The 24,453-nt window shown below is 47.6% G+C and overlaps 2 protein-coding genes across 3 annotated transcripts; both read left to right on the forward strand.

The window, feature by feature from the left end:
• Positions 1–12,481: 12,481 nt before the first annotated feature.
• Positions 12,482–20,470, forward strand: LOC308255091 (tumor necrosis factor ligand superfamily member 12). 2 transcript variants are annotated; one of them, XM_080681988.1, is made up of 7 exons: positions 12,482–12,794; positions 12,955–13,002; positions 13,542–13,617; positions 14,125–14,178; positions 14,262–14,297; positions 19,377–19,501; positions 19,698–20,470. In XM_080681988.1, exons 1-7 carry the CDS (start codon positions 12,636–12,638, stop codon positions 19,944–19,946), a joined length of 747 nt encoding a protein of 248 aa, XP_080538114.1. In that variant the 5' UTR covers positions 12,482–12,635; the 3' UTR covers positions 19,947–20,470. The 2 variants fall into 2 exon arrangements, with proteins under 2 accessions (XP_080538114.1, XP_080538113.1); XM_080681987.1 differs by having other exon boundaries at positions 12,522–12,794; positions 12,952–13,002.
• An 887-nt stretch (positions 20,471–21,357) lies between these two features.
• Positions 21,358–24,224, forward strand: TNFSF13 (TNF superfamily member 13). Its single transcript, XM_080681986.1, has 7 exons — positions 21,358–21,875; positions 22,211–22,289; positions 22,441–22,488; positions 22,625–22,743; positions 22,946–23,084; positions 23,339–23,432; positions 24,049–24,224. Exons 1-7 carry the CDS (start codon positions 21,618–21,620, stop codon positions 24,149–24,151), a joined length of 840 nt encoding a protein of 279 aa, XP_080538112.1. The 5' UTR covers positions 21,358–21,617; the 3' UTR covers positions 24,152–24,224.
• Positions 24,225–24,453: the final 229 nt, after the last annotated feature.

Genomic DNA, 24,453 nt, shown 5'->3' on the forward strand with positions numbered 1-24,453 from the left:
TTTCCCCCCATATTAAATGTCGACGCACTAAAATCCATTTGTCCATTCATTCATTCAGTCAAGAAATATTATTGAGCTCTCTCCACCATCTTGGAGTCTGTGGAGGCCAGCTGAGAATAGGACTAATAAAATATGCCTGGAAAGCTGTGGTTGTAGGCCATTTCTGCTGGCTGTAAGTGGGGTCCATGGAACCAGAGGCAGCACACAGTTCTTCTTAAAATTGAAGGTGTTGATTGTCGACATGAAACTGATTTCTATCTAGGCAAGAGATATGCTTATGTGTACAAGAGATAGGACAGTACAGTGACTCCAGGTGGCAAATGGAACAAAGCCGGGGAAAGGGAACTCGTGTTCGTGGGAACAGTGGCTGGTTCATGCCGAATGCCAAAGCAACCTTCCTGCGAAGGCCATGGGCACAGAGTCCATGTAGTGTGTAACCCTCAAGGATTTAAACTTATTAAAAAGTAAATAAATAATTGGCTACATACTCACACAATCCCAATTTCTAGGGATGGATTTGTTTAAAGAGAGAGAGAGAACTATTCATTGACTGCTCGACACTGCACTAGTCATGGAGTATAAACAGAGGAAAAGACATATGTAGTCCCTGTACCCTTGGAACTTTCCGTCCAATCAACCAACAATGTTTATTAAACATCTATTATTTCCAAGGCACTGCAGTAGGTTGAGAACTGAAACCTACACTCACACAACTTATATCTATAGTAACATGACTGTTCCCCTCTCTTCATGGGCATAACTATTGTTGTGAGACTTTTACATTTAAGATGAATGTTGAAAATGAACGTTATTGTTTATTCCAGGAACTTCCTGAATAGGCAGCATCAACTGACAGTTTGCACTGTGAGACTGAATCCCTCACCTCAAAATCTTCATTTTTCTGTGTTCATCTTAATGATTACACTATGACTCTGAAGCAGCCCTAAACAACCCTTTGAAGACCCCCAGCCTTTGCATATGCCCAGTTCTTTGCAAATCTCCAGCCCGCATCACCTGTAAAGCTGCCCATTTGGCATACTCTTTTGCCTACTTCCCCACTCCTACCCCAGCATGGAAAGACCTGTCTTTTTTTTTTTTTTTTAATATATCTTTATTGATTTCAGAGAGGAAGGGAGAGGGAAGAGAGATAGAAACATCAATGATGAGAGAAAATCATTGATTGGCTGCCTACTGCATTGTTCCCTACTGGAGATCAAGCCCACAATCCAGGCATGTGCCCTTGACCAGAATCAAGCCTGGGACCCTTCAGTCTGCAGGCTGAAGCTCTACCCACTGAGCAAAACCAGCTAGGGCCCTGTCTTTTTTTTTTTTTTTCCAATTACAGTTAACATTCAATATGACTTTGTATTGGTTTTAAGTGTACAGCATAGTAATGGAAAGACCTGTCTTAGGCCAGACTTCAAAGTCTCCATAAATGTGGCCTTGCTCATCTCCCTGTGAGGCCTTGTCAGACTGTTAAGGGAAAAGTAATAAACTTTGTCTTATCAACAGGTTGTTCTAGTGCTACTCAGAGAGCCAACATTTGACAAGGTTCTGGGGCTATCGGAATGAATAATGTCATGATAAAGTTTACATTCTAGAGATAGCCAATAAGCACACAAGCCAATAAATATGTAATTTTATATTTTACAATGTAGATGGGTAGATAGTAGTCAAATTGATCATTATAAATTTTGATAACTAAGAAAGAAATAGAGGGCACCAGAATAGAGAATGAGGGCAGATAAGATCCTAATTAGAAAAGATGATCTGAAAAACTCTCAAAAGTGACTTCAGCTAGGGGTGGAGGTGGACTGATTGTTCAGGTTCTTGAGACCCAGAAGCAGGAAAGCGGTTCAGCAGGTTCCAGAACAGAAAGGGAACCAGCAAGAGAGGAGTGCAGCGGGGAGAGGGCAGGACTGAGCAGGGGCACTGGGCACGAGGCTCTCACATTGTTCAGAACCACTGCTTTACCCTGTTGTTTAATCATCTCTCTTGCACCAGAATGGTTTGTTTTTTTGTGTTTGTTTTTTATGTGTTTGTTTTTTAATTTCAGAGAGGAAGGGAAAGGGAGAGAGGGATAGAAATATCAATGATGAGAGAGAATCATTGATTGGCTGCCTTTTGCATGTTCCTTACTGCGGATCGAGCCCACAACCTGGGCATGTGCCCTGACTGGGAATTGAACCATGACCTCCTGGTTCTAGGTAGGCGCTCAACCACTGAGCCATGCAAGCCGGGCCAGAATTATTTTCTAACTAGAGGGCCAGGGCACGAATTTGCACACAGGTGGGGTCCAGTCTGCCCGGCCCCAATCAGCGGATGAGGGCCGGGTCTGTCAGGAGGAAGACACTAAGGGAGGTTGGCCAGGGGTCCCACTCTGATCCGCTGATCAGGGCTGGGCCGGCTGAGGGGAGGGGCTGCGGGCCCATAGGGGTTGTGGGGGCCCATCGAGAGAGGGCCTGCTGGGGGGAGGGGCTGCGGGAGGTTGGCCAGCCAGCCACACCCCCTGATTGGGCCGGTTCGTTGCCTGCAGTGGGCATCATAGCGACCGGTTGTTCTGATCATTACAGTATTCAGGTCGCTGGCTTTTTATATGTATATAGATACTTCTCACTGCAAATGTGCAGAAGTGAACAGTACAGGTTAAATGAACTTGTGAGGGCCTTACCGATTACAACAGTGTTTCCATGGCAAAAGGGTCCAGCTCTTACTAAATTCCTTTATGGAGCTCTTGCAGCTCCACGTCGAGCTCCAGTGAGCCCTGTTATTAGCTCGAGGCCCTTGTGTTTCCAGATGCGCCTTTGGAGAACACTGGCTGGGGCGTGGGGTGGTGGGGGTGGTGAGGAGGGATCTGGCATCGTTAGAGAAGTTTGCTCAACCTAGTTGCAGGACACTCTAGTTGAAATCAACTACCAATTGATTCATTGAAAAGTGAAAACAGGACCCATGTTAATGATGTTCTCAGGCTCTTTCCTTGTTCCTTGCAGGGAAGTACTTTAGGTGCAGCTGATAAAATCCAAATGTGCTTTGGTCCTCCCCATGTTGACTGAGGGAACTGAAAGGGTTAACTGGAGAACACAAGGCTTGAGCCTTACAAAAATCTAACAAATGTCAAAGGGAAAATCGTTCTGTAAGCCTGAGCCTTGTAAAATCATGTTCCCCATGAGCGAATATCTTACAGGAACTTCTAAGACCACAACTCTTGCACAGACCAGATACGTGCTCAGCAGAAACGGCCTGCAGCCCAGTCCAGATACAAATGTCAGCTGAAGCCTGCAGCTTTCCCTCATTCGGAACTGACTTCTTTCTCGGACTCCGTCCACCTGCACCCAGGTGCCTCGAATAAATATCATTTTGATTACACTGAGCCTTGAGTCGGTTCTGTGCGACCCCAACCCAACCGGGAACCTTTGAGAAATAATAATGTAACCGGCCAATCAATGCGTCCGGGCTTCCTGTCGCTACTTGAGCCAATTCAGCAGAGACAGGGCTGAATCTGTATGAGCGTTTATTCCAATACTGCCGGCAGTGTGTGAGAGCAGCAGGTCATCCACAAAAATCTGCTCTCCCCCCACCATAAGCCAGTTGCTTATATGGGGTAGAAGGACGAAGATTACATGGGGAAGTAGGCAAAAGAAAGTGCCAAGTGGGCAATTTTACAGGTAATGCAGGCTGGAGAATTGCAAAGGCCTGGGCATATGCAGGGGGTCTTCAAAGGGCTGGCAGCTCTGGTTTCTGCAACAAAGTTGTTCATCTTTCCATGATAATAGGCAGCTCCTGGATGGGGAGGGAATGGAGAGGATGGGCCGCATTTCCAGGTGAGCTCCAGGTCCCATGTGCAACGCCCAGCCAGGTTAGAATGTGCCTTCTTTAATCCCAACAAAACAATCACGGTTAACAGAGCATGATTAATATTTCTTACAATTATAGCTGGTCCCCAATATTCTGTATCTGCCCCACTCAGTAAGACCAGCCGCACTGCCTTGTCCCCTTGGTCTGGGAGCCCTAAATTAACCATCTGCTTTGGGCAGGAGTTGCAGGGGTCTCGCAGCATGACCATGCGGACAGGGACCTGGGTAGAGTTTCTGCTCATTTCAGCCTTCACTCCCTCTGGCCATCTGCCAGGAGAGCCGTTGGCTGCACACTCACACAAACATCACCCCTGCGGTGTGTGCCTCTTCACAGGGAATCGCTCTGTGGGCTCTGAGTTTAATCACACAGAGTCCAGCTTCCTGTCCTCCTCCCTGCCCTGGGCGGTTTCCCTTGCCCCTCCTTCTCCAGCCCAGCACCCTCCCCACCCCCAATCCCTGAGGTCCAGGATTGGCCCGGGCAGGGAAGCAGTCACTTCTTTCCTATAACATTTCTAGGGAGGCCAAGCAGCCCTGTCCAGGCTCTCTTCTGTTGCTTAATCCCTCAGGTTGGAGCCGGGATGTCCTTTGTTTCCATCGCTCATTCACGGCCTTTGAAGTCTATCTGTGGGGCTCAACAGGCCTTCCAGCTGGGTAATTAGGAATGTAAACAAGGCTAAGGTAACTAAAGAACAAAATGCCACTTTAAAATCTTCAACAGCTGAAGTTGCCCCTGCCAGATATTCCCCTTCTCTTTTCCAGCTTTCTTAAAAGTTATCAAATCAAATGAAAAAAAATCTTGTGCCTTCTCTATAAAAATTAGTAATTTGGATTATGTGTATGGTCTTTATGTGATATGTGTTTGTCTGTGTATTATATGTAGTGTGATTTCTGCCTCTAGATGGCATAACTAGGGTGTTCCTCACCTGAGGACATTTTCATTGATATTTGGAGAGAAGGAAAGAGAGAAAGAGAGAGAGAAATATCATTGATTGATCAGTTGCATGCCTTGACTGGGGCTGGGGATCCAACCCCCAACCTAAGTATGTGTCCTTACTGGGAATCAAAACCATGACCTTTTAGTGAACCGGATGACTCTACTACTAACTGGGCCACACCAGCCAGGGGTAGGGTGTAATATTTTATTGGCCTAAAGAGATTAAATACCTATACTGATTAAGCAGGACTCTGTGGTCTGGGCAAAATATTTGATATTAAAACCGGTTTAAGCCATAGCTGGTTTGGCTCAGTGGATAGAGTGTCAGCCTGTTGACTGAAGGGTCTCAGGTTTGATTCCTGTCAAGGGCACATGCCCAGGTTGCGGGCTCAGTCCCCAGTGCATAGTGTTCGGGAGGCTGCTGATCAATGATTCTCACTCATCATTGATGTTTCTATCTCTCTCTCCCTTCCTCTCTGAAATCAATAAAAATATATTAAATGAAAACTGGTTTAAGTTTGATTGACATATTTTAGAGTTATTACCATAAAATATGTATTTTACCTGGATTTACAAAATGTTTATGTTATGATCTTTTGGTTAAGTTTGTTTGACAACCTTCCCAAAGTTTAAATTTTAAGAGACTTTTTTTTAACCGAGAAATTGAAACCAGTTAATTGTCCTCATTATGTTGACTGAGGGAATAATAATGTAACTGAACAATCAATGGGTCTGGGCTGCCTGTCACTACTTGAGCCAATTCAGCAGAGACAGGGTCGAATCATATATGAGCGTTTATCCCAATACTTCCAGCAGTGTGGGAGAGCAGCAGGTCATCCCCCAAAATCTGCTCTGTCTCTCCCCATAAACCATCTGTGTATGGTAGAAGGACAAAGATTACTTGGGAAAGTAGGCAAAAGGGATAGGAATGGGTATGCAAAATGGATAGTTTACAGGCAATGCAGGCTGGGGGTTAGCAAAGGCCTGGGGGTATGTAAAAGGCTGGCGCCTCTGGTTTCTGCAACAAGGTTGTTAATCTTTCTAAGATAATAGGCAGCTCCCGGATGTAGAGGATGTAGAGCTCCCAGGTCCCTGTTGAGCTCCTAAGTCCCGAGTGCAACTCCCAGCCAGGTTAGAATGTGCAGAACAAAACTATCAGGGTTAACAGAGCATGATTAATGTTTCTTACAGTTATAGCTGGTCCCTAATATCCTATTCTTTTTTTAGAAAATATATTTTATTGATTTTTTTTTAACAGAGAGAAAGGGAGAGGGATAGAGAGTTAGAAACATCGATGAGAGACAAACATCAAAGCTGCCTCCTGCACACCCCCTACTGGGGATGTGCCCACAACCGAGGTACATGCCCTTGACTGGAATCGAATCTGGGACTCTTCAGTCTGCAGGCTGACACTCTGAGCCAAACCGGTTAGGGCTCCAATATCCTATTTCTTCCCCTAACAAAATGACTTTGAGTTATTCCACTGAGCCAAACCGGTTAGGGCTCCAATATCCTATTTCTGCCCCTAACAAAATGACTTTGAGTTATTCCAATAGACCCCTGGAACACCTCAAGGATTTGTTCGCTCTCTTTATAAAAGAAGTTTTTGAACTAATTAGACCTATTTTGATATGCTTGAAATTACATGGGAAGCTTTGCCAAATAAAATAATAGCTATTTGAATACATACATTTTAATTAAACTGTTCTATTGTATACATAAGTTTTTATTAAAATTGATGTTCTAGAAATTTCAGCCTGCCTTAACAAGGAACTTGCAAAGATTCAGAGCCAAGTTCAAACAGGGAGCTCTCAGGGGTAGCAGGTGTCCCATCAGTGACACTGGGTAAGCCAAGAGTAATGGTTCTCTGTGGGGGAGTCGGGCAGTGGTACTCTGGGTGTTTGTGGTCCACACATTACATTGGGGCATTTATGAATTGTTTCCAGTGCTCAATGAACACTTCCAATGAGCCCGGTACAGCAATTTAAAATCTTGCATATTGCCCTAGCCCAGTGGTCGGCAAACTGCGGCTCGCGAGCCACATGCAGCTCTTTGGCCCCTTGAGTGTGGCTCTTCCACAAAATACCACGGCCTGGACGAGTCTATTTTGAAGAAGTGGCGTTAGAAGAAGTTTAAGTTTAAAAAATTTGGGTCTCAAAAGAAATTTCAATTGTTGTACTGTTGATATTTGGCTCTGTTGACTAATGAGTTTGCCGACCACTGCCCTAGCCTGTTTGGCTCAGTGGATAGAACGTCCGTCTGTGGGCTGAAAGGTCCCAGGTTTGATTCCGGTCAAGGGCACATGCCCAGGTTGTGGGCTTGATCCCCAATAGGGGCCATGCAGGAGGCAGCCAATCAATGATTTTTCACTCATCATTGATGTTTCTATCTCTCTCCCTTCCTCTCTGAAATCAATAAAAATACATTAAAAAATATATTGCATGTTATTGGTTCTTTTTTAAAAAGTGTGGGCTTTGGCCGAAACCGGTTTGGCTCAGTGGATAGAGCGTCAGCCTGCGGAATGAAAGGTCCCAGGTTCGATTCCGGTCAAGGGCATGTACCTTGGTTGCGGGCACATCCCCAGTAGGAGGTGTGCAAGAGGCAGCTGATTGATGTTTCTCTCTCATCGATGTTTCTAACTCTATCCTTCTCCCTTCCTCTCTGTAAAAAATCAATAAAATATATTAAAAAAAAAAAAAGAGTGGGCTTGTATTGTTCTTTTATGTCATTTCATAGTAACTATTATTTACCAAGAAATTGTTATCTTGGAATGTTATATATTACAGAAAAGCAAAGTTCTTTATCAAATGCATTATAATCAAATCTATGTCATTTTAAGTATTTTTAAATTTATTTAATTTATGTTTTTGTTTTTTTGTTAATCCTCACCAGTGGATATTTTTCCATCGATTTTTAGGGAGAATGAAAAAGAGAGGGAAAGACAGAGAGAAACATCGATGTGAGAGAACACATTGAAAAAAATTTAAAAAAAGAACAAATCAATTGGCTGCCTCTTGCACAAGCCCAACCAGGGCCCAGGCTGGGGAGGAGCCTGCAACTAAGGTATGTGCCTTTGACCAGAATCGAACCCAGGACACTTCGGTCCGCAGGCTGATGCTCTATTCACTGAGCCAAATGGGCTAAGGCTCTTTTTTTAAAAAAATATATTTTATTGATTTTTCACAGAGAGGAAGGGAGAGGGATAGAGAGTTAGAAACATCGATGAGAGAGAAACATCGATCAGCTGCCTCCTGCACACCTCCCACTGGGGATGTGTCCGCAACCAAGGTACATGCCCTTGACTGGAATCGAACCCGGGACCCCTCAGTCCCCAGGCCGACGCTCTTGCCACTGAGCCAAACCGGTTAGGGCAACTAAGGCTCTTTTTAAAAAATATATATTTTTATTGATTTCAGAGAGGAAGGGAGAGGGAGAGAGAGATAGAAACATCAAGGATAAGAGAGAATCATTGATCAGCTGCCTCCTGCATGCCCCAAACTGGGGATCGAGCCTGCAACCTGGGTATATGCCCCAACCAAGAATTGAACTGTGACTTCCCAGTACTTAGGTCAATGCTCAACCACTGAGCCATACCAGCTAGGCTTTTTCTTTTTTTTCTTATTTTTTTTATTTCTTCATTTTAAGTTTTGTCATTTACAGACATCGTTTTACTCTGAGGCATTTACAAATACGTTACATCTTTAAAAAGATCCATGAAAGCCAAAACTGGTTTGGCTCAGTGGATAGAGCGCCGGCCTGCGGACTGAAGGGTCCCGGGTTCGATTCCGGTCAAGGGCATGTACCTTGGTTGCGGGCACATCCCCAGTGGGAGGTGTGCAGGAGGCAGCTGATCGATGTTTCTCTCTCATCGATGTTTCTAGCTCTCTATCCCTCTCCCTTCCTCTCTGTAAAATATCAATAAAATATATTTTTTTAAAAAAAGATCCATGAAAGGGACTCTGACTTACTCTAAATTACAGGTTTCTAGGCAGGTCGTATCTTTGAAGTAGATGAAAATTTATAGAATTCTAAGGAATAACTGTATTCATGGAAATACTGGCAAATGATCAGGATAAACAAAGTTGATTATATGGGACTGAATGAACTGAGGATAATTATTATTCTTATGACTTTGTTCAAAATATTGTTGATTTTACAAAACTTTTTGCTTTCTAGATATAAGGAAACTTGCTTTTTCTCCCTAAAGCAATTTAGTAAATTATACCCTCATCTATAAAAATAAAAGCTTAATATGCTAATTAGACCAGATGTCCTTCTGGATGACCTTCCGGACAAAGCCAGGGCTGCGAAGGAAGCCCGGGTCCCGGGGCCAGAGGGAAGCCGGTGCCAGCAGCTGGGGGAAGGAAGGCCTACTCTTGCACGAATTTTGTGCATCAGGCTTCTAGTAAACAATATTGAAGCATTTATATTTTTCTCCCTACCTAATCCCTCCAGAATTTGATAATCCTTTTTTTATGTCATTAATCCTCACCCAAGGATATTTTTTCCATTGATTTTTAGAGAAAGTGGAAGAGAGGGAGGAGAGGAGAGAGAGAGAGAGGGGGGGGAGGGGGAGCCCACACACCACATGCAGGGCCCATGATCAAACCTGCTACCCTGCCAAAACCGGTTTGGCTCAGTGGATAGAGCGTCAGCCTGCGGACTGAAAGGTCCCAGGTTCGATTCCGGTCAAGGGCATGTAACTTGGTTGCGGGCACATCCCCAGTAGGAGGTGTGCAAGAGGCAGCTGATCGATGTTTCTCTCTCATCGATGTTTCTAACTCTCTATCCCTCTTCCTTCCTCTCTGTAAAAAATCAATAAAATATATTTAAAAAAAAACAAAAACCTGCTACCCTTTGGTGCATGGGCCAACACTCTAACCACTTACACCAGTCAGGGCCAGAATTTGATAACTCTAAATGGGTGAGAATTACTTTCAGATTGATATGTTTATTTTCATAAATCCAATAAGATTCTCTTTACTAATAAGACACATAGAACTAGTTTCCAATTGTGGTATTCTTAACCAAGACTTTGACTGAAATGTCATGATCAAAAAAGACATGCCTAGGCTCTGGATGTCACCAGAAAGCTTTGAGGAATGAAGATTGTCTTTGAAGTCGATAAAAGCCCCTTGGGAAAATGGTCTGATACCTTGCTTAGTCACATGGTTCATGGCAATTTTTCTAGTAAGCGATGGAGGTTGCTTCCCTAGGAGGTGGCAAAGAAAGAACCTCAACATTTTGGGGACTTCAAGAACTTGAGAAATTCACCCAAATCTATAGGAATTGCAAGCAAAGCCTGATGGCAACTACATGGTTTAGCTTCTTCACCCTGGGGGGCTAATTAAAGCTCAATCTGAAGATTCCAGCAAAGCAGATTTAAGAAAGCCTATATAATCAATTACTATTCTTGTTGTGTTTATGCAAATAATCAGGCCAAATTATATCTGGACTTAATGCAGTAAATAGTCTTGAGTCATCTTTGATAAAATGAGTGTGATTTTAGGAAGAAAAATGGTGTTTCAATAGAATCTATAATACACAATTGTGGATATTAGACTCTAGTTATTATTTTTCACCTACAATCTGAATTGAATATTGAATTTTTTCTAGTTTTTTTCCAAACTAATGTTTCATTTTTTTCTCCCACCCCTTGACTTGGAATTATTGAAAACTACTGATGCAAAATGTAAGCCATATAGTATTTACCTAAGCATCTGATAACATCACCAGAGTATTTAAACTGCAGATAAGGAGGATCTATCATATTGTCACTGGTTGCTTTCATTCCAGCAAAAGCCTTACATCTAAAATCCCCTCAACCAACGGTCTTAAAGACTCAGAAACTGGTTTATGATTTGCTGTATTCATTAACCTTCGTGGTTTTTTTCTTGTTTTCATATGCACACTCCTTATTAAATACCTGATTGCTTATTTATATAATACAGGTCTCATTCTGGAAGTCCATCTGTATCATTGCCTCCTGAAGTGAGACTCAACAATTTAATTTAATTGACTTATTTTCAAGACTACATAATTGAGTCAATGAAATATGGAGCAGTCTACCAACTTGGCTTCTGGAATGTAAACCTTTATTATTTAAAAGGTGGGACTGAAGGAACCAAAGTTCTGCCCCCTTGAAATAGCTTTCCCTTTCCAGCCCAGAAATTTAGGCAGAAAAAAGCTGCTTCAGAAGTGAGATCTTAGAATATACCCCCTTAGTCTAATTTGAATTAAGTATAATAAACAAAGGGGCTTCAGACACCTTCGTCCAGGGAAGCCCCTCCACCAATTTAATCTGGGACTCTGTAAAGTTGGTCCCTCCTTCTATCACCTGGTTCATACCTCTCCTCAGACCTGTAGTTACTATAATTTTCCTTCTCATTTTTAGGCCATGCCTTTTTAACCTTCTTTGTCACCTCTAGGATACAATAATTCCATATCAAGATGATGATGCTTCCGAGACTCTGGCCCATCCCTACTTTGGAAGAATCAGCTAACAGCCTCTCAGTTCCAGTCTCAACTCCCATTCCCTTGTCTCCCTTACATCAGGCAGGGAGAGACACCGGTAGCCTACATAGGCAGTGACTACGGCCCTTGTCAGCAGGAAGCAGTTACTAAAGACAAAACCTCCTTTCCCATCACCCCTAAAAGATTTCAGGGATGGAAGTCTCTGAGGGTGGAATGAGACAGGATAGTAAGAAGCTAGGAAAATTCTTTGTCAATATGAATGGGGAAACTGAGACAGCTGAACAAATAGGCCGAGTAATTTACTAGTACAGCCAAATACAGAAGGTCACCGCCCTAGAAATAACATCTAGGCCTCAGTTGTATTTCAGCTCCAGGCCCAGAAAAGCAGCAAAAGCAGGTGAGCAATGCCAGGACTTCTGCCCTGTTGCTGACTGATCAGTAGAGACCATGACCTTGAAAAAGCACACCTGGAAAATTGATGAAAAATCTGCTGAAACCCTCTCCTGAGACCTCCCCTAAGATTCAGGCCTAGGAAAGATAAAAAGCCCTCAAGACAAAGGACCCAACCCCGTGCCTTTCCCTCCTCCCTCTTTTCCCCCACAGGCCTGCACATCCTAAACTCTAATGGTCCTCAGGAGACTTGCAACCAGGGAAGCAAAGGACCCTGTCTCCAAGCCCCCCTTTTCTCTGACTTCCCAGTGAGCTAAAGCAGCCCCCCCTCCGCTCATTTCTTTCCAATAACATTTTTAGAGAACCAAAGCAGCTCAGCCTAAGGCTGTCCTGTTGCTTCTTCTATGCTAAGCCCTTCCTTGCTACCCTCACAATCACCTGAACTTGTATTGTTAAATCTTTCCTGCAGGAAGTCAAGAACCCACACAGTACTGGCTGGCCCTAGGCAGCCCGGCTCAGGCCAGGCCCCCTGTCCGGGAACAGGCAGGACTAGATCGCAGGAGTCGCAGGTGTCTGGTAGCATGACCACCTTCACACGGACCTGGGTGGAGTTCCTGCTAATTTCTGCCTTCATTCACTCTCTCTGCCCTCTGCCTGGAGAGCCATCGGCTGCACACCCCATCTCGCACATCTGCACACTCACACAAACATCGCCCTGCTTTTACACGCCCAGGCGGAGTGTGCCTCTTCGCAGGGAATCGCTCTGTACTAAGTAGAGCGCAGTCCGCCCCGTGAACAGCACTCGGCGGGCTCGAGTCTAACCACACAAACAGTGTCCGGCTTCCTGTCCTCATCCCCGCCCTCCCGCCTGGTTTCCCTTGCCCCTCCCTCTCCCCAGCCCGATCCTCCCGCCGGCTCCCCCACCCCCGATCCCTCGGGTCCCGGGATGGGGGGGCGGTGAGGCAGGAACAGCCCCCGCCCCCATGGCTGCCCGTCGGAGCCCGAGGCAGAGGGGGCGCACGGGGGAGCCCGGCACCGCCCTGCTGGCCCCACTTATGCTGGGCCTGGGCCTGGCGCTGGCCTGCCTTGGCCTCCTGCTGGCCGTGGTCAGCCTTGGGAGCCGGGCATCGTCATCTGCTCAGGTGAGGCCCTGCTGCACACCCCTCCCAGGGTAGATTAGGAGCAAAATCTACAGAGCAGTTTATGAGGCTGCGTGGGTTGAGGACAAGGGGCCAGGAAGATGGGTGGAGGGTGAGATGTCAGGTGGAGAAGGACAGGGTGACCTTACCTCCTTCCCAGCAGGAGCCTTCCCAGGGGGAGCTGGTGGCAGAAGAGGACCAGGACCCTCTGGTGAGTGGCTGTGGGTGCTGATTGCAGGCTGCTGGGCATGGGCAGTGTGTGTGAGCTGAGGATGCAGGGAGTGCCCTGGCTGTGTCGGCCATTCATAGGTGTATGGGAAAGAGAGGGTGACAACTATGTGAGGGGTTTGTGCTGGGTTTGTGTCAGCTGAGTAAAAGTGCTATTGGCTGAGGGTGAAGTGGGAGTGTGAGATATGGTGGAGGAGGGATGCTGGTTGTATGTGCAGGGTGCTTACCCACCGTGCACTCTGATGAGTGTGGGCATGTGTGCAATGTGCCAATTGCTTGCAGGGTCTACACTTGGTTGTGGGGTGGGGAAGTGTGGCTGCTCTCTGAAAGGCATGAGGGCTGAGACCTGACCCCAGAAACTTGCCTCCCCTTGGCCTCAGCCACTGTTGGCTGAGAGCTCCGTCCCTCCCTAAGACTTCTGTGCCTGTCTGTGCCGCTCCTAATGGCCTCTGTCGATCTCAGTTTATGTCTCTGGGAATCCCTGGCAAGACTAGGATTTAGCACTGCCCTTACTTCCCCTAGGAACTGAATCCCCAGTCGGAGGAGAGCCAGGATCCTGTGCCTTTCCTGAAACAACTGGTTCGACCTCGCCGAAGTGGTAAGCACCTCTTTATTCCAACCTTAGTGGCTTCTGAATTCTTTATTGCTTTTGTTCATCATAACAGCCGTATGAGTGGGCAGAGCAAAACCCATTATCCTCATTTATGAATGGAGAAACTGAAACACAGAGAATAAAGGGGGAGGAGGGTCAGAGTCATGATGTAGACAAAGTGGGGAAGCCAGAAGCCTAGGCCCCAAGAAGCAAAAACTTATGAATGGGATAACCATGTGACCATATATCCAGTTTTGTGGGGGACTGTCCTGGCTTACACCTGTTATCTCAGTGTAATTATTAATACCACCCTTTTTGCGCTCAGAAGCATCCAATTTGGATGATAAATCATATAGTCACTCTACTTATGTAGAAAGATAAGGCATGAGGTTCTGAGGCCAGAAATCTGGACAAAAGTGAGGATGCCAGGGTTGTTAGAGGGCTGGGGGAGTAGCTCCTGGCCCCCAGATATGTGGGGGCTGTTTTGTCCATCTGTCTTTTCTTGGTTCTCAGCACCTAGAAGCCGGAAAACGCGTGCTCGCAGAGTGATTGCAGCCCACTATGAAGGTGGGTGATGGGTGAGCCATGCCTAGGGGGGAGGGGTGGCAGAGGGGCAGGCAGGTTGCGCCAACCCTTCCTGTGTTTTGCAGTTCATCCACAGCCTGGACAGGATGGAGCACAAGCAGGTAACACCCAATCTCCACCTCTGTGCTTTTCCCTGACCACCACAGCACCGGCCTCCTGGAAAAGGGATCCCTCAAAACCTTGACCATCCCTATGCCTGCCTTCAGCCTCAGAACCCCAGAAGCCAGTTCGGGAAAGTCCTCAGGGTTTAGTTCTCGCAGCTCCCAGACTTGGACTTTCTCTGTGATCCAGGCACGGGACCCCAGGAAGACTTCTTCCCCTTCCAGAACCCAGGCAGATTCTCCCACCAAACCACCAGGCCAGCTTCTCCTTCAGACCTCACTCTTCTTCACCTTTGATTTTTTCCTCTCCTTTCCCCTCCATGTCTTCATGCTCTGATCATTTCTCTCAAAATGCTTCTAGTTTCTGTTCTTCTTTTCTCTTTTGGTTGATTTCAGAGAGGAAGGGAGAGGAAGAGAGAAATATAAACATCAATGATGAGAGAGAATCATTGATTGGCTGCCTCCTGCACGCCCCACACTGGGGATCGAGCCTGCAACCCAGGCATGTGCCTGATCGGAAATCGAACTGTGACCTCCTGGATCATAGGTCAACACTCAACCACAGAGCCATGCTGGCAGGACATTGTTCTTTTTTTCCATCCCTACCATACCCCCCACCTCAGCACCTTGACATTAGAATTTCAAACCCAGTCTAAATCTTTCCCCATTCCAAACTCTCCCACCACCTGTGTTGCCAAGCTAAGCCCCCCAAACCTCATCTTCATTATTCCATTGCTTCTCTTCCTGGCTTCCAGGCTCTCATGGTCTCAACCTCTTTTCCCTGCACATCCTTATGAATTCTCCACACTTGTTGGGCTGACTCCCCTTCCCCACTAATGTTCCTCTTCTGGACTTTGCCCATATTGTTCCCTGACTTGGAATGCCTTTCCATGTGACAGGCCAGGAGGCAAGACATAAGGGTGAGTTGGCCTAGGAGGCTGGCAGCTGAGATGGAGAGAAGCAAGCATGTGGCTTGAAGCTATGGCTTGCTTGTTGGTTGGATGTGTAGGGTAAGGGAAAGGGAGGAATCAGAAATGACTTCTAGATTTTTAAGTTGGGCATCTTTGGGAATAATGATGCCATTTGCCAAAATGGGGTCAACTGGGGAAGAAATAGGTTGGGAGGTCTGTATATTAATAATTAAATTTGAAATCTAATAATAAACAAGTGGATAGATAATAATAGAAAGTGAGTTCCACAAATAGATGGCTGGACATAGTAGACAAACTCAGGCTACGCCAGGACTAATAAAGTCAGGGGTCATTGCCATGTAGATGGTATTTAAAGCTACAGGACTGGATGAGACACTGTGGAAAAAAGAGCCCCATGAGTGAAGCCCTGAGTCTCTTGGACACCTAGAAGTGGAGCAGAGGAGGAGAACCCAGCAGAGTCTGAGAAGCGGCCAGAGAGAGAGGAAGAAATCCAGGGAGGGTAGTGCCATGGAACCTAAGATAAGACACAGTTTCGCCCTCGCCAGTTTGGCTCAGTGGATAGAGTGTTGGCCTGTGGACCAAAGAGTCCTGGGTTCGATTCTGGTCAAGGGCATGTATCTGGATGCAGGCTCCTCCCTGGCCCAGGCCCTGGTCAGGGTGCATCCAGGAGGCAAACAGTTGATGTGTTTATCTCACATTAATGTTTCTGTCTTTCCCACTCTCTAAAAATCAATGGAAAAAATATCCTCGGGTGAGGATTAAAAAATAATAATAATGAAAAAAATGCTCTTCAAATTTAAAAAAAAAGACACAGTTTCAAGAAGGATGTGGCTGTCTGTGTTGAAGGCAGCTGAGAGGTCACATGAGATGAGAACAGAGAAATGACTGTGGGTTTGCTAATATAAAAAGTCAGCTGGTGACCTTGACCAGGGCAGTTCTGTGGCATAGTTAGGATGGAAGACAGCATGTATTGGGTTAAGAAAAAAATCTGAAGTAGGAATTGGAGACAGTGACAACCCTTTCCAGAAGTTTCTCTGTAATAGGAGCAGAGAAATGGGCCAGTAGGTGGAGGGGGATGTGGATCAAGGAAAAGTTCAATCCTTTCAGTGGTAAGGAATACTACGTGAATCTCAGTTAAAGATATTCTGATAATTTTATAGATGGAGGTCACTTAACTTGTCTGAGGTCATGGCGATACTAAGTGGTGGAGCTGGGATTCAGACCCACCTATCGTGTGCTTGTGTACTGGACATGGTCCATGTGAGCAAGCAAGGCTGTAAACGGGGAGTCACTCAGAAAGAAGAGGCTGGGAAGACTCGCAGTGAGATGTGGCCGGGGCCAGACTGGAAGGGAGATGGGACAGAGCTATTTAAGTGGCAGAGTTGCTAACAACTGGTGATGATGGGGGAATAAAGTTGGTGAAGGAGGGGGAGACATATACCTGGTGGGAGGTAGAACCATGATCCAAACGTGGAATAAAGACAGTAAAGCAAGTTTGGAGTTGGGGTGCCCAGCCAGTGTGGCTCAGTGGTTGAGCATCAATTCATGAACCAGGAACTCAGGTTCAGTTCGGTTCCGATCAGGACACAAGCCTGGCTTGTGGGCTCGATCCCCAGTAGGGGGTGTGCAGAAGGCAGCCGATCAATGATTCTTTCTTATCATCTATGTTTCTCTCTCTCTTTCCCTCACCCTTCCTCTCTGAAATCAATAAAAACATTTAAAAAAATATTTTTTATTGATTTCAGAGAGAAAGGGAGAGAGACAGAAAGATCAATGATGAGAATCATTGGTAGGCTGCCTCCTGCATGCCCCCTACTGGGGAACAAGCCTACAACCCAGGCATGTGCTCTTAACTGGAATTGAACCCCGGACCCTTCAGTCCTCAGGCCAACGCTCTATCACTGAGGCAAACCAGCTAGGGCAGTGGTCGGCAAACCGTGGCTCACGAACCACGGTTTGCTGTTCTGTTGACTAATGAGTTTGCTGACCATTGAGCTAGGGCATTAAAAACATTTTTTTTTTAAACTTTGGGGTGGCAGGCCAAGCTGTTTGGTTAAGATGAGTTTGGGGTCCCTGGGCTATTCAGATGCCAAAGTTAGCAGGATGAGAAGGGGCAGGGCTGGAGACTCAGATCTGAGTCTGCACAATAAAGCCACAGTAACCCATAGGTGAAAATGAAAATGCCCAGAGAGCATTACATTTCCCTTGAGAGAGTAATAAGGATAGGGCCCTGGGGCTAGCAGAGGATGAGGAGTTGAGGGAGGCAGCTGCTGAGGCTGCAGAGATCAGCCAGTGAGGTCCAGCAGATTGGCCTGTGGACCCAAACAAAGAGCTGTCATTCATGTTTACCTCCTTCCCTCTATCTTCCCACCACTGTTTGCTGGGCGCCCACTCAGAGCAGGCCAAGGTCCTGGTGCAAGGATACAGTGGTGAATAGAACCATTGTCCCTGCTCTTTTAGGGAAGTCAGACTCCAAACTGTCACATATATAAATAAACCAGATGAGCCCTAAATGGTTAGGCTCAGTGGAAAGAGCGTGAGCCCTCGGACTGAAGGGTCCCAGGTTGGATTCCGTCAAGGGCATGTACCTTGGTTGCGGGCTAGATCCCCAGTAGGGGGCGTGCAGGAGGCAGCTGATTAATGACTCTCGTCCATGTTTCTATCTCTCTATCCCTTTCCCTTCCTCTCTCTAAAAGATAAATAAAAATAAAAATAAAATAAGCCAGATGATTTCCCATGTTGGCAACTGCTATGAAAGAAACAGAATGATGTGGTGAAGAGATTAACGGAGGCAGGGTTGAGTCTGGCTATTTTAAACTGGGTGGCCTGGGAAGGCCTCTCAGATGAGTTGAGACCTGACTGACAGAAGATGCCAGGCAGGGCAGAGTGTTCTGAGAAGAGGGAAGAACAGTACAAAGCCCTGAAGGGACAAGAAACTTGGTTCTCAGCAGGAATAGAAAGAAGGCGGGAGTGGGCGGAGTCTTGTGAATAGGAGGTGCGTGTGAGATTAGATTGGAGAGATAGATGGGGTGGCTTTGGAGAGCCTGGGAAGCCACTTGAGGTCCTGTTCTATCACTTTATTATTTATCTTCTTTGCAATTTTCTATTATCCTAGCTCTAGATTTAAAAACAAAAGTTTTTGTTAATCCTCACTCAAGGATTGCTTTTCAGAGAGAGAAGAAGGGAGGGTGGGAGGGGAAGAAGCAGGGAGAGAGACATCCATGTGAGAGAGACACATTGGCTGGTTGCTTCCTGCACCTGCCCGACCCGGGTGGGGAGTGAACCTGCAACCCAGGTACGTGCCCTTGACCAGGAATCGAACCCTGGGCCCTTTGGTGCACTGACTGATGCTCTAACCACTGATCCACACCAGTCAGGGTAGATTTTTTTTTTGTAATGGTTTTATTGAGATAAAGGTATTCTCAAATACCATACAATCCACCCACTTAAAGTGTACAATTAAATAGTTTTGAGTATATTTACACAGTTGTGCAACCATCACTAAAGTAATTTTAGAACATTTTCATTTCCTCGAAAAGAAAACCTGTACCTTTTAGCCATGACCCCCTATTTCTCCAATCCCACAGGCTGCCAGTGCTATGCAAACACTAATCTACTTTCTGTCTCTCTATATTTGTATATTTGGACATTTCATAGAAATCATCTACTATGTTGTTCTTTATGACTGAATGCATTTAGCATAATGTTTTCATAGTTCATAGCATTTCTTTTTAAGGCTGAATAATGTCCCATTGTATGGATATATACAATTTTCCTTATCCATGCATCAGTTGATGAATATTGGGTACCATTTTTAAAAATTTTAATAATCCAAGTAATGTGTGATTCAAGTAATGTGTGTATATATTCTCAAAGTAAAAGAGGTAAACACTATAGACTCAAAATATGAAAGTCCCCAGGCTTCTCCTTCAGTCCTGCTCTTCTCCCCAGAAGTGGCTGGTGACAGCTTGCTGTGTGTGGTTCTGGTTACTTAGGTCCGATTTCTTCACATAACTTCCCATTACACTGAGGGCTCCAGAGGCCATGGGTCAGGTGGGCCCTAAAGGTTCATAAAGTCCAAGGGTGTCTGGGGAATGTGAAAGTCCTGTGAAGGGACTTTCCCCTCTCTTTGAACATCCACATTCAGGTGTGGACGGGACGGTGAGTGGCTGGGAGGAGGCCAAAATCAACAGCTCCAACCCACTGCGCTATGACCGCCAGAGCGGGGGATTTATAGTCACCCGGGCTGGGCTCTACTACCTGTACTGTCAGGTAAGCCCCACCTGGCTCCATGGGTAAAGCAGGAACTGAGGAAGAAGGGTTTGGTTTGGAAGGTGGGGGCAAGCTAAAGGTGGGGTGGGGCATTTTGGGGTTTGGGCTGGAGAGGACATTTGGGTCTCAAAGGAAATGTGACATTGAGACAAGGGCAGGCGAGGCCTGGACTCTGCCACCCGCTCCCTCCCCCCAGGTGCACTTTGACGAGGGAAAGGCTGTCTACCTGAAGCTGGACCTGCTAGTGGATGACACGTTGGCCCTCCGGTGCCTGGAGGAGTTCTCTGCCACTGCGAGTTCCCATGGGTCTCAGCTCCGTCTCTGCCAGGTGTCTGGGCTGTTGCCCCTGCGGCCAGGGTCCTCCCTACGGATCCGAACCCTCCCCTGGGCCCATCTCAAGGCTGCCCCTTTCCTTACCTACTTTGGACTCTTCCAAGTTCACTGAGGGGCCCTGGTCTCGCAGTGGTTTTCCCAGGCTGCTGGCTCCCCACAACAGCTCTCTGAGCACCCCAGTCCCCTTGGCCCCACCCTAAGCTGCTCCTCCCCTCAGACTTGCCTCTCCCTGGGTAAGTTGCCAGGGCTTGTTCACGTGTTTTTCATGCAACATAAATATTCCCATTCATCTCTGAAAAGCCCTCTCCCCACCTCTGGTTCTCCACCTCGCTAGCTCCCAAACCCCTGATCTTTGACACCCCCATTTATCTCCTGACTCCCCACCCTGGCTGCAACCCCCTGGTACACTGTTTACTGTACTCTGGGTGAGGATGGGTCCCTATTACCCCTCTCAGGCACTAAGAGAAGCTGGATACCAGAGAGACTGGGACTAGGCCAAGAGTTCCCAAATGTGAGGGCAAAGAGACCAAGACAAGTTCCTCCCCTGATAGTTCCCTGTGGATTTTTAAAACAGATATTATTTTTATTATTATTGTGACAAAATGTTGATAAGTAGAAATTAAAGAGAATAAGTCATGATTGCTCTCTTTATTGGGGTTTAGGGGACCTCCTCAGGATAACTGAAAGCCCTGAGAAGGGGGTCTGGGCATTGGGGAGTGGGGTGCAGGACACCTGGAATTCCAGGTCCACATGCCGACTTGCGAGTGAGGACCCACATGCCTCGGCACCCAAGGTGTGAGCAGAGAGTGGAAAGGCAAACTGCCAGGAAACAAAATTAATCCTCTGCCCAAGGTCCAGCAGAAGTGGCCTCATTTACCTAGGAGGCGGGCTTCCTCCTGCGGGGAATCCCTGGCGGGGCGGAACAGGGCTCTTCCTGTTGGCAGGCTCGGGACATTGGCAGGTGCTGGCACAAAGCCCTGGCTGGGATGTGGGGTGGGAGCAGGCCTCAAGGAGGTTTCAGGGTCAGTAAGCAGGACATTGGCGCCCAGGAACATGGGAATCTGGACCCTAGGATCCAGGGGAGGAATCTTACAATGGTAGGGTGCTTGGGCTGTCTCTTTCTCGCTTCACCCAGAACCTTATGTAAGAGCTTTTCTTGGGAAACAGGAAGTCGTGTTTGCCAAGTTCAGCACAGAGAGAGTAGTGCAGGCCTTATTCCAGCACACCCGGCCTGGCCTTAACCCCAGAACTCAGCCAGTTTCTTCCTTCAGAGACTCTGGATCTCCGCACTGGCCTTCTCCCCTCCCTTCCTACCTTCAGTCAGTCCTAGCGAACTTCCCCAGAGATCTCTCCTAGGCCTGAGCCAGAGGGTCTTCCACCCTCATCCCTTGACCCTGCACACTGCCCAGCTTGTCCCTTCATCCCTGCTCCTGGCACCATGCCCCATCGCCAGCCAACCTTCCCTCCCCCACTTCTAGGGCCGCCCCAGGGCTCCTGTGCTTTGGCCGCTCCTCCTGGGTGCCACTGCAGCCCTGTGCTTCCTAGAGAGACTGCACCACATGCTCCTGAGGCTGGAGGGTGGGGGTCCCAGACCACACTGGCCCCTCAGCAGAGTGCCAGGAGCACCAACAGTGTCCTAGCTTGCTTTCCTCCTCCCTCCTTTTTATTCTCAAGTTCCTTTTTATTTCTCCCTTGCGTAACGCCCTTCTCTCTTCTGCACCACTGCCTGCACCTCCTTGCCACCCACTCCTGAAGCCACAGCTGTTGGCAGGGTCCCCAGCTCATGCCAGCCTCATCTCCTTCCTTTCTAGCCCCCAAAGGGCCCCCGGGAGACATGGGGGGCCGGGTCCGAGAGCCGGCACTCTCAGTTGCCCTCTGGTTGAGTTGGGGGGCGGCTTTGGGGGCTGTGGCTTGTGCCACGGCTCTGCTGATCCAACAAACAGAGCTGCAAATTCTAAGAAGAGAGGTGACCCAGCTACAGAGGACTGGAGGGCCCTCTGAAAAGGGGGAAGGGCATCCATGGCTGAGCCTCCAAGAGCAGGTGAGTGAGGGGAGGAGGGTGTCGGGAGAGGATTGGTGGCAGGGTCGTCTCTGGCACTCTTGGTCCCAGCCTCCTGGTCTGCAATGTTTCCAGTGGGTACAAGAGAGGGTCCCGGGTTTGGAGGTCAAGAGAGCAGTCATTCCAGTAAAGGAAATTGTTAAAGATTAATGCTTCTTGTACCTACCAGATCCTGGAGGACAGCCAGCACCAAGACTCAGGTTGCTGGGGAAAGGTGCAGGAGATGTGAGGCATTCCTGGGCAGGGGAGGGCTGGGAAGAAAGGCTGTCTGGGACCCTTGCATCTTGGCCTAACCCTGACTCTCTTTCCATGAGCAGAGCCCTGATAGCCCGGAAACCCTGGAGAATGGGGAGAGATCCCGGAGAAAGAGAGCAGTGCTCACCCATAAACAGAAGAGTGAGGCCTTCGGGGTCCCGCGGGGTGGGAGGTGATTAAGCAGCATGAAGACTTGGAGATTGTTACCCCAAGTCAGGGTGAGGGTGGAGGGCTGACAACGGGGAAAGTAGGGTAGGTGGGCATTGCTGAGATTTCCTCCTTCTTTCCTCAGAGAGGCACTCAGTGCTGCATCTTGTTCCCATTAACATTACCTCCAAGGGTGAGCACTGTTTTAAATGGCTTTTGGGGAAAGGCAAGATCTGGGAACTTTGGGGCTGGTACCCGGCCTAAGAGAATCTTAAAGGTGAAAAGTAAGGATGCACAGGAATCCTGACTGCCACCCTCCTCACCTCCAGAGGACTCTGATGTGACAGAGTTGATGTGGCAACCAGCTCTTAAGCGTGGGAGAGGTCTGGAGGCCCAAGGATATGTTGTTCGAGTCTGGGATGCTGGAGTTTATCTGCTCTATAGCCAGGTAACCCCAAACAAATGTTGAGCCCCACATGGGAGCCTGGAAGCCTATTTTTCCAGAGCCTTATGCTCCAATACTGAGGGTTCTCAACCCGCTCTTCATACCAAACTTAGAAGACCCTTCTTTATTCCTTGGCAGGGCCCTGAGGCCTCTCAGAACTGAGCCATACCATCCTTTCTTCAATATCTCCTCCCTTCCCTGCCAGGTCCTGTTTCATGATGTGACTTTCACCATGGGTCAAGTGGTGTCTCGGGAGGGCCAGGGAAAGCAGGAGACTCTATTCCGATGTATACGAAGTATGCCCTCCAACCCAGACTGGGCCTACAATAGCTGCTATAGTGCAGGTAACAGCTCTGTGGGCAGTGGGGAGATGGATACGAGAAGAGCAGGACATATCTGACCTGGAGGCAGTGGTGGGAGAGTTATGACAGGGGGTTGGAAGCCTGTATGTAGAGGTGGATCTAAGGAATGAAGGAGAGAGAGAGAATACCTACATCCTTACAGGAAGTAGAAAAAGGTTGAGCTGGGGGGAAGGCAAAACATCAGAGTATCTGCATAGCTGTCCTTCACTGAGCATCTATTTCCTCTCTTTTCTCAGGTGTCTTCCATTTATACCAAGGGGATATTCTGAGTGTCACAGTCCCCCGAGCAAGGGCAAAACTTAGCCTCTCTCCGCATGGAACCTTCCTGGGGTTTGTGAAACTGTGATTGTTATAAAAGGTGGTCCTGGGCTTGGAAGACCAGAGTGGTTTGGGTACATATGGGAGACAGCCAAAAGCTGAGTAGACAAAGGACAGGGAATGGGAAGGAACAGAGGTTTCTTCTGGGTTTAACTGGAACCCTCAGTTTGATAACTCATGACTCTGTTTCTCCCTTTTCCCTTTCCATCCAACGCCTAGACTTTGATTTCATGAATATAAAGGAGGTAGAATATCTTGCTTTTGTCTCTGATCTAGCCTCAAATTCTTGGGGCTGTGGAGGGTGAAGAGAGAATGCCAGGCATTGTTTAGACCTGCTTCGGGTCCCCCTGGAATGCTTCCAGAACAGCACCACCATCTAGCGGCAGTTTGAGAGAATCACCCTATTGGCAGAAGTCCACAAAGCCTCCCCAGACGCAGGAAAACTCCTGGTTCCCTGTGCCACACCTTCCTCGAGGCATCCTGTCTCTTCACCGTCATCCTCACTTCCCTCGATCTACTGCGCCTTAGCTTCCATCACTAAAGGACTATTTATTAGGGACTCTGCAGGGGATGCCCTACAACGACGACGACGGTCCCCTTGCAGCCACATTACTCTTTTGGTCCCCAGTTTTGCCTTTCATGCTCTGCATTCCCCGGCGGGGCAGGCCACTCCAAGCCACTCTGCGCTGAGACGGGTCGCCGGGGAGCCTTGGATGAATCGTATGTCTTGATGCTGGTCTTGCCTCACTCCTGAGCTCTTTGTTCTACTCAAAGTTAATAAAAGAGAATAAGTGATACCTCGGATCCATTTCCCCCACTGCCTTACCTCAGCCCCGTCCCTCTACTCGGGATCTCCTGCCTCCAGGCACTCCCCTGGCGCACCCCACTACACGAAAGGGATCGGGCCAGTGTGCTCAAGACTGAAAGGACCGTGCAAACCGGCAGCAGGGGACACGCAGGCGCAAAAGGGAGAGCGGTGGGGTCACGCGCGCAGCCCAGGTCAGCGGGTGTGAGGAGGCGTGGGGCTCGGGGG

This window comes from Plecotus auritus (genome assembly GCF_963455305.1).
Source record: "Plecotus auritus genome assembly, chromosome: 7".
NCBI classification, from domain to species: Eukaryota; Metazoa; Chordata; class Mammalia; order Chiroptera; family Vespertilionidae; genus Plecotus; species Plecotus auritus.

Bases quoted from the DNA above. Each gene is read 5' to 3' on its own strand.
- LOC308255091 (XM_080681987.1), top strand. From the start codon at position 12,636: ATGGCTGCCCGTCGGAGCCCGAGGCAGAGGGGGCGCACGGGGGAGCCC. The intron at 12,795-12,951 runs GTGAGGCCCTGC...CCTCCTTCCCAG, and splicing joins GGGCATCGTCATCTGCTCAG to CAGGAGCCTTCCCAGGGGGA. The intron at 13,618-14,124 runs GTAAGCACCTCT...CTTGGTTCTCAG, and splicing joins GGTTCGACCTCGCCGAAGTG to CACCTAGAAGCCGGAAAACG.
- TNFSF13 (XM_080681986.1), top strand. From the start codon at position 21,618: ATGCCAGCCTCATCTCCTTCCTTTCTAGCCCCCAAAGGGCCCCCGGGA. The intron at 22,489-22,624 runs GTGAGCACTGTT...CCTCACCTCCAG, and splicing joins CATTAACATTACCTCCAAGG to AGGACTCTGATGTGACAGAG. The intron at 23,085-23,338 runs GTAACAGCTCTG...CTCTTTTCTCAG, and splicing joins CAATAGCTGCTATAGTGCAG to GTGTCTTCCATTTATACCAA.